The sequence below is a fragment of the Saccostrea cucullata genome, unplaced genomic scaffold (genome assembly GCF_032062105.1).
Source record: "Saccostrea cucullata isolate Sc308-1 unplaced genomic scaffold, CSIRO_AGI_Scuc_v1 ctg17490, whole genome shotgun sequence".
NCBI lineage: Eukaryota > Metazoa > Mollusca > Bivalvia > Ostreida > Ostreidae > Saccostrea > Saccostrea cuccullata.
Window position 1 is genome coordinate 1 of NW_026934136.1, and position 8,057 is coordinate 8,057.

The 8,057-nt window shown below is 36.1% G+C and overlaps 2 protein-coding genes and 1 long non-coding RNA gene across 3 annotated transcripts; 1 reads left to right on the top strand and 2 right to left on the bottom strand.

Moving 5' to 3' along the window:
* Positions 1 to 1,554: 1,554 nt before the first annotated feature.
* On the bottom strand, positions 1,555 to 2,987 carry LOC134240009 (uncharacterized protein DDB_G0290685-like). The gene is made up of 6 exons (XM_062722130.1): positions 2,947 to 2,987; positions 2,408 to 2,511; positions 2,107 to 2,354; positions 1,991 to 2,018; positions 1,764 to 1,862; positions 1,555 to 1,670 (listed from the first exon to the last, which is right to left on the bottom strand). The coding sequence occupies exons 1-6, from the start codon at positions 2,985 to 2,987 to the stop codon at positions 1,555 to 1,557; spliced, it is 636 nt and encodes a 211-aa protein (XP_062578114.1).
* A 6-nt stretch (positions 2,988 to 2,993) lies between these two features.
* Positions 2,994 to 3,784, bottom strand: LOC134240010 (disco-interacting protein 2 homolog A-like). Its single transcript, XM_062722131.1, has 4 exons — positions 3,726 to 3,784; positions 3,455 to 3,560; positions 3,333 to 3,381; positions 2,994 to 3,140 (listed from the first exon to the last, which is right to left on the bottom strand). Exons 2-4 carry the CDS (start codon positions 3,499 to 3,501, stop codon positions 3,009 to 3,011), a joined length of 228 nt encoding a protein of 75 aa, XP_062578115.1. The 5' UTR covers positions 3,502 to 3,560; positions 3,726 to 3,784; the 3' UTR covers positions 2,994 to 3,008.
* Positions 3,785 to 7,146: 3,362 nt separating this feature from the next.
* Positions 7,147 to 7,761, top strand: LOC134240011 (uncharacterized). Its single transcript, XR_009986337.1, has 3 exons — positions 7,147 to 7,252; positions 7,527 to 7,566; positions 7,674 to 7,761. It is a non-coding gene; the product is annotated as an uncharacterized LOC134240011 (long non-coding RNA).
* The last annotated feature ends 296 nt before the right edge of the window (positions 7,762 to 8,057 follow it).

Here is an 8,057-nt window from a genome sequence, read left to right on the forward strand (position 1 = left end):
TATTGATTTTTTTTTTTGGAATGTTAAAAGGAATAAATATATTTTAATGTTATTTTTTTAAAGGCCAGATTCCCTTTTTTTAAATGTAAAAACATTGATGTTCTTAATTCTGTACTGACCTACTACAGAAGGCCCTGTATTATTATTGATTTAAATGAGAATGAAAAAGACATTTAATCCTTTTTTTAATTTTAGCTTGTTGATCTTCATTTTAGCCTGTAGATTTTATATGTACAGGCTAAAATTAGCCTGTGGATAAAAAAGTTAATTTCATCCCTGTTATTTCGGATTGACTTTAAATTTTACATTTTGACTTACAAAAATAATAATTATGATGATAAACATGTTTGAAAACAAGAGATGTTTGTAAAACACTTATGCCCCCCTCACCCCAAATTGGATTTTTTCTAAGTCCAAAAGGGCATAACTCTGTCTAAAAGGGTGCGATCCTACCCAAAACAGAACTTGACCTAGATATTCAGCTGAAAAACATGTATACTAAATTTCATTTCAATATGTGCAACCTCTGCAAAGAAAATGAACGGAAACTGCGAATAAGTGGAATTTTCCTAAGTCATAAATAAGGGGCATAACTCTGTCAAAAATGGTGCGATCATACCCAAAACAAACCTTGACTTAGATATTCACCTGATAAACCTGTATACCAAATTTCATTTGAATATGTGCAACGGTTGTGAAGAAAATGAACGGAAACGGCAAATAAGTAGAATTATTCTAAGTCCAAGGGGCATAACTCTGTCAAAAATGGTGCGATCATACCCAAAACAGAACTTGACTTAGATATTCACCTGATAAACCTGTATACCAAATTTCATTTAAGTACATGCAACGGTTGTGAAGAAAATGAAGGGAAAACTAAATGGACCGACAGACAGCAGCAAAGCAATATGCCCTCCCTTCTTCGAAGGCGGGCATAATAAAGTTAGCAATTATCAGATATGGTGTGTGTAAATTATAATTGTTTTTCTTGTTCCTATTGAGTAATATGTAAAATTTACTGAAGCCCTGCAGGGCAAGTATAAAGACACATTTAGTAGCCCAACCTCAATATTCAGTTGTCTCGGGCCAGCGGGCTAGCGTTAGTGTCAAACCCTGTTGTAAATTTAGGTCAACTTTGAAGTGACCTTGAGACCACGCCCTTTGCCCCAGGGTAATTCCCCGTGCAAATTTTAATCTTCGACATATCCTGATCCTTGTATGTAAGTTGGTGAAAATCTGCCTGGTGGTTATGGAGAAGAAGATTTTTTAGCAACCAGTACTTTTGGTTTTGTTTTCCCTGATTATCTCCCCTTGTTTAAGGGTCCCAACCCTTATTTTAGTATAAATGGTAGCCCTTGGGCCAAGGATACCCTGTAACAAATTTGGTACTGGATTGGTCAAGGGGTTCTTGAGTTATGGCCCATATTCTAAAAGTTTACGCACCCCGCACAAATGGCCATGGCATTAGTTCTTTGAGCCTTTGGCTCAGAAGAGCTAAAAATTCAAAGCATGAGAGATAGAGTCTAAAACCAACTACACCCTGATAAAGCAGCCTCACCCCTCCAGGTCCACGGTTTCTCCATCCTCTAACTTCGCTTTCTTCACCTCCTTCTCCTGGTCAGGGGACAGCAACACCCCCATCATCAGCCATAGACTTTCTCTTCCCGGGGCTTCAACAAGATAAAAATTTTGGTCATTATTTCCTATTTCCTCTACACTGTTCACTTCTGTGATTCAAACATCAGCACCAGTAAGCAGAATACTAAAATAAAACCCTCCCGTTCTAGAAAACATGGCAGTTATTGATGGCTGGTTTGATGTTTTCTTTGACTTTTTGTTTCTCTTTGACTTGGCTGGTGTACCTAGGAAAGGGAATTAACTCGTAACTAACCAATGAATAAAGTTTTTTTTCCTGGAGGGATAATTTTTTTTCTAGAGAGAGAGGAAAAAAAATCAAACAAAGCAAAGTGAAAATTAAAACAGGACTTACTTTTACTCTCTTCAACCTCCATCTCTTCCTGCAAACCAATTAAATTACAAGAGAATGAATTCATAATGGGAGCAATTTCACATTATCGTAAAATATTTCACTACTTAAACAATCACCTCATTTCTCTCACTGTCATCTTCAGCCTGTGAATCTTCTTCTTTTGATGAGTCTCCATTTTTGGTTTCTGTTTTGGGCTCATCTGCAGGCTTGCTATTAGTTCCAGGCTTAGTATCAGGTTTGGACTCCAGCTTGGTCTCTGAGTCTTCCTCTGAAGCTTTGTCCCCGTTCCCCTGGTTACTTTGATCCCCGTTCTGCTGTTTACTTTGATCCCCGTTCTGCTGTTTACTTTGATCCCCGCTCCTTCCTGTTTATTTTGATCCCCATTCCTGTGGTCTCCATTCTCACAGTCCATCAGGCCGTTCCCCGTTTTCTTGCTGGATCCTCCCGTCTCTATCATCACCCCATTCTCACTGTCGTACACTTTATCAAACACCTTCTTTGAGATTCTTGAAAAATCCCTTCTGCAGTGGTAAAAAATAATTAAAATAATATAGACTAAGAAGTAGGAAATCTAGTCATTGACAAAATAAGACAAAGAGGACTTGGTAATTTCTTCCAGATGAAGAATGTCTTATTCAACCACACACACTCAAACTCCTAAGCAGAGATACGACAATAAATTTTTTGATTCAGAAAAATTAACATGGTTCTACAGAATGATTACAAATAGTATTCCAGTCCTTTCTCTCCAAGTCCTCTATGAAGTAAAGTGACCTGCAGTTCAGACACCCTGCTAAGCTCCCCCAAGATGTTTTCTCATACTATTCTATTTACCTAAACCAACCAGTTCATCAGTTACCCCAGCCCTTTCTAAGAAATTCTGCAAAAAAAAAAAATTCTTTTGAACAGTGAACCCCTGCATATTTTTTTTCTAAGGTTTTCTCTAACAATTATACTTCATGCTCTCCCTTTCTCGGGAACTCAGATGAGGTGTCATTCCTTTTTTGTGACAAATTGGTTAATTGTCAACTTGCTCTCTGACCTCTGTAATGATGTTCTCTTTCAGTCCTTTTTCCAGTCCTGTAATAATTTTGCTGACATCCTCAGGCAGATAGCCATCAAATAACTTGCATTTCTTTTTCCAATATCCCTGAAATATCAGAGGTAAGTTGTCAGTATGTGACTTAATATCCCATTTTATTAAAATGTGCATGCAGTCTACGTCTTTAAGCAAATTTAATAATACTTTTTATAAAGTTGTCATTAAACTTCATCCAAAGAATCCTTTTAAGTTTCCAAGATGATGAATCACATTTAATGAAAATATATTCTGTTTGTTTACCTTTTCTGTAAGATCACCATCTTGGAATTCTTCCTCCAGCTCTTTCAACCTGGAAAAAATATATAATTGCAATGACAAATGCCTATAATGTAAAATAAAGCGCAAATCTGACAGTGTCTTACTTTTCCACGATTTCTGTCGTGATCGGGGGTATCGTTTTCCCAGGCATCGTCTTTCTTGCTACAAGACCTCCGACAATGAGATGTTCCCGCTAAAATTTGGACTAACCTGTAAGAGGGGTGTTAGATTTTATTGAGTGAAGATAATTAGGCACATTACCTATTGCTGAGATTAAAACAAAATGCTCGACTAAACGTTCAATTTCCGTACAGGATAGAAAATAATATTCATTTTTTAAACTGAGTTACAGTCATTTAGTGATGAAATTTTAACCTAATTGGACCCTTCTCAAAATGGATTTTACCGGAAGTTAGGGACGTAAACAAGCAGAGGGAATGTCTGAGCGCCAAGTTTAACGAACAGCAAAAGTCATGTAAAGATCATAATATGTCTTAAATGAGTGAAAAGCATATAGGTAAGAAATAAGGTTTAAAGGTTGAAAAAATATTTAATCTTTTCTTGGAAACTTTATTTAGATCTCTTTTATTTAATTAAAAAATTATGTGGTCAGCAAGCGTTCAATATCGAGCCCGATCTTATTTTCTTTCATGGTCTTACTAAAACTAAAAGATATCGTATTGCTTAAGTTTTTGGACAATGATGGCAGATACACAGGAATTCATATTCATGCAAATAGGAAGTACAATTTATATTATGAAACGTGTACAAAGAAAAAAGTTCCTTACCCGGTACCATATGGAGCACTGACCAAAAATCAAGGCGCCTGGTACGGCCTACATATTATGACGGATAGGTATCTACCAATTTATTTTACTTGATTAATGAACCAGTTTCATGGTACGTGATGTAAGAATTGCACATTTTAGATTAGCCATAGTGTAGGTTGAAGTAAATGAAACGATGTAAATAATAGTTTTTTCATCATATGTTCATTGTAGAAATCATAGCTGTGGGGATCCGGGTTAGAATAGGTCCTCAGTACCCCCTTGCTTGTCGGGAAAGGCTACTAAATGGGGGTCCTTTGGATGAGACCATATAACAGGTAGGGCACACACCGCCAAATGGTCATTTAACCCCCATTTGGTGGTCTATCGCCCATATCGTCGTCTTTATTACCTACCAAATGGGAGAGAAAATTGTTTTGTTCAGTTCTCTGGAATGACGTGTAATGGCGCATAATTTCAACTCACGGGGAATAAAATATAGATATTTTTCTAAATTTGAACGAAAAAAATCAGAATTTCAACGTGGACTTTTTTGTGCTGTGTCATTCAAATATTGGACAAAATCGTCACCTATGTATACAAGTGTAACGATTCCGGTGTTTTAACTTAAAAAGAAAAACTCCCTCCATCTTGCGCGTAGTTGCACCGCAGGGCTCTCGATTCTCTAAATCTGGGGCCGATATTCGGCCCCATTCCCAATGCAGACAAGGTACCTTTTTTCCCAAAAGAAAGGTGTAAATTTCCCAATTTCCATAGCAAAATATTAAAAAGTAAAAGTCCATGAAACTTAATCGCATAAAAACCCAAAACAAAACACACTTGCAAATGAAAGTGAAACAAAACAAGTTTTATGTATGATTATTAATTAGTTCGCACCAAATGCATTCGTAAACTGGTTCGTTGAACCAGGTTATTGTTTTTATAAAAATGTGTAACTATAAGTGCAGAGTATCTTGTCATGAAAATCGACAAAAACATCATTTTGGTTTCAAAAATAGACATTTCATTTAAACATTAGTAAGCTTCACTTAGAAACATACCCACACTTCGGCATGTTCAGTCTCGAGCTCAATTGGTAAGCAGCGATGTCCATGTGATCGAGGAAGTTTGGGACTATGTAATTAGTGACTGTCACTCAGAAAGACAAATTACCGCAGTTATCAACACTTAAAGATAGTTATGACAAAGCTAATGTAATTTCAAAAATAGCCTACATACCCATGTTTGTTCTGTTTAACTGTTTATTCAAAACCAGAGTTAAATTGATGACAAAATTCTAGAAAAGCAAAATTTGAGGATTTTTTTTTAATGAATGTTGGTCATCCTAATTTCCCCAAAATGACGATAGTTTTCCCAATTTGAACGGCCCTGGCTCCAGTCCCAAAAAGTGGTGTGAGCCCTGGCACCTATCAATCGTGTTTATCACTTCATATTTTTGTCAATTATGATCAAAACCAATTAAAATGACGATCTTCTCCGAACTTGGGTCAAAAGACTGATTTAACTACGAGAGACCGATTAGTGTTAATTTTTAAAATGTAAATAAAGAGGAGGGGTAAGAATTCGCTTTATTTCATTTATTTCGTATGCAATGGCTTTATTCTTTTTGGAAATAAGTATGCAGTGAATTCATGATAAATAATCGTTTGAAAACAATAATCTTGGAATAAAAACAAGAATAATTGCAACTGTCACTTTGTAAATCTTTCATTCAAAAATATAAATATAGTAATACATCATAGATATGCATACTAAACCGCAAAGGGTCGCACAGAAATCGTAACTTCATCCTAAAAGAAAATAAAGAATAAATGTTACATTTGAATGTAGAAAAAATGAATATTATAGCAATAAGTGCCCACCATACGAATAAGGTACGAGGAGCTCGTGTTTAACGGGATTTTATAGAGATATATATATTGATACGCAGATCGAAAGATCGTTTTGAAAAGTTAATTTTCTGAATAACACCTATTGTCTAAATATATTTTTACCAAACTATACACAACAAAATAATTTTTTGTATTGTTTGAGCAAATAGTTCGGCCGTCACGAACAGCTGTGGCAGTGGCGGATTTAAAAGGGGGGGACCGCGCACGCCCCCCCCCCCCCTAAAATTGTCAAATTTGAAAGTTAGCATAAATCACAGTTTCGTCAAGAAAATGTAAATATGTCTACTTGGTAGACCTTTTTTACCGTACAAAATCTCCAGAATCCAGACCCCCAGACCCCCTGCCTATTTTTTGCGCCCCCTCTAACTTAAATTCCTGGATCCGCGCCAGTGTGGGTTTCGTTTTTACGAAGTTCCAAAAAATTACACATGGAAAATTGACTAAATTGTATTAAATGTGTGAGGAATTTGTTAATTAAAATTCGAATGTCTAATAAATGCACTTTTGCTTTATTTTAATAAAAATTGGATTTGAATAAAAAAGACCACCATTTGATGGGTAAAAAAAGATGCCGATATGGGCGATTCACCACCAAACGGGGGTTAAATGACCATTTGTCAGTGTGTGCCCAACCTGTATAAACAGAGGCCCCGTGTCACAGCAGGTGTGGCACGATAAAGATCCCTCCCTGCTCAAAGGCTGTAAGTGCCGAGCATAAATTTGCAGCCCTTCACCGGCAATGGTGACGTCTCCATCGGTGAAATATTCTGGAGAGGGACGTTAAACAATAGGACAATAGCTGCAGATCTGTAGCTTGTTGGTCTGAAAAAATTAGGATGGGCAACCAGAAGAGCCTCAGCTACAGTGCCACCCATAGAAAAATCTGTATATTTATTGCGGAAAAAAAGTTCTGCTCGGCTTTTGTACTATTTATCCCTACTTAATCCCTACTGCAAAAAAAGATAAAGTTAAAAAAGAAATCCTTAATCCTCTATGAAATACTATGAAATGAGTGGAGATGCACACTAATTACAAAAAACCTTTGGTGTATGATATGCCTAAGAGATAGAATTTGAGTTGACATTCTTTTTCTTTGATTACCTGTGTGTTTCTTTTTAGACTTGACATGTCACAGTCCCAGTCCAGCTTCCTGGAGACGGTGGTCAGCTGGGATGGTACCCAGTGTCAGGTCAACCTGGACACAGCCCTCCCACGGCTCATCGTATCCTACTCAGAACTAGATATTAATGAGGCAGAGTCTCATTATTTCTACCCTAGATATTTTAATAAATTTTCTTGAATTAATTCTCTCTGTTATATTGTATTCTACTCCTAATTTTAATTTATTTACAACAATGTTATAAATGCTCAGAAAGCATCATATATCTCAAACAACAAGATGATAAAAATGTTTTGACTCACATACATCAAGAATGAATACTTCGGAAGTCATTTTACTATATTAAAAGTGTGAATTTCCTATACTTTATTATCAGAGATGTTTTCAAGAGGTGAATGTTGTACAGGAGCAGATTGGTAAGAGAAGATGCTTAATAATATAGTGGTTAATAAGAACCTGGCTGTAACATGTACCGTTTTATATTAAATGTTTAGCATATTTTCATAAAATGATTCCTTTTCAGGAATTCTTAAAATCATATGCCATTCCTTCTTGCCATGTGTTGAAGCAATTCAAGCCGAGGAAAAACTTTTTAGCAAACTTATTGACGAAGGTAACTACCTGTATGTTTCAGTGATTTGATTCATAGTTGTAGCAATTTTGATTCAACAGTTAAGAAGATAGTGACAAGGGACTGGTTGCACTGTGCTGTCCCTGAATTCAGATTACCTTATATTTCACATATATACATATGTCCTTATTTATAACTCATTTACTTTTGTAATGAGGAGAAATTAAGGAGAAGATAAACTTTTGACAGGTGTGTGTGTGTTTGACAAAGCTCTGGATGAAATACATCAGTACACACAAAATACAGACAAGAAATCCAGTATCCCTGAGATCAACA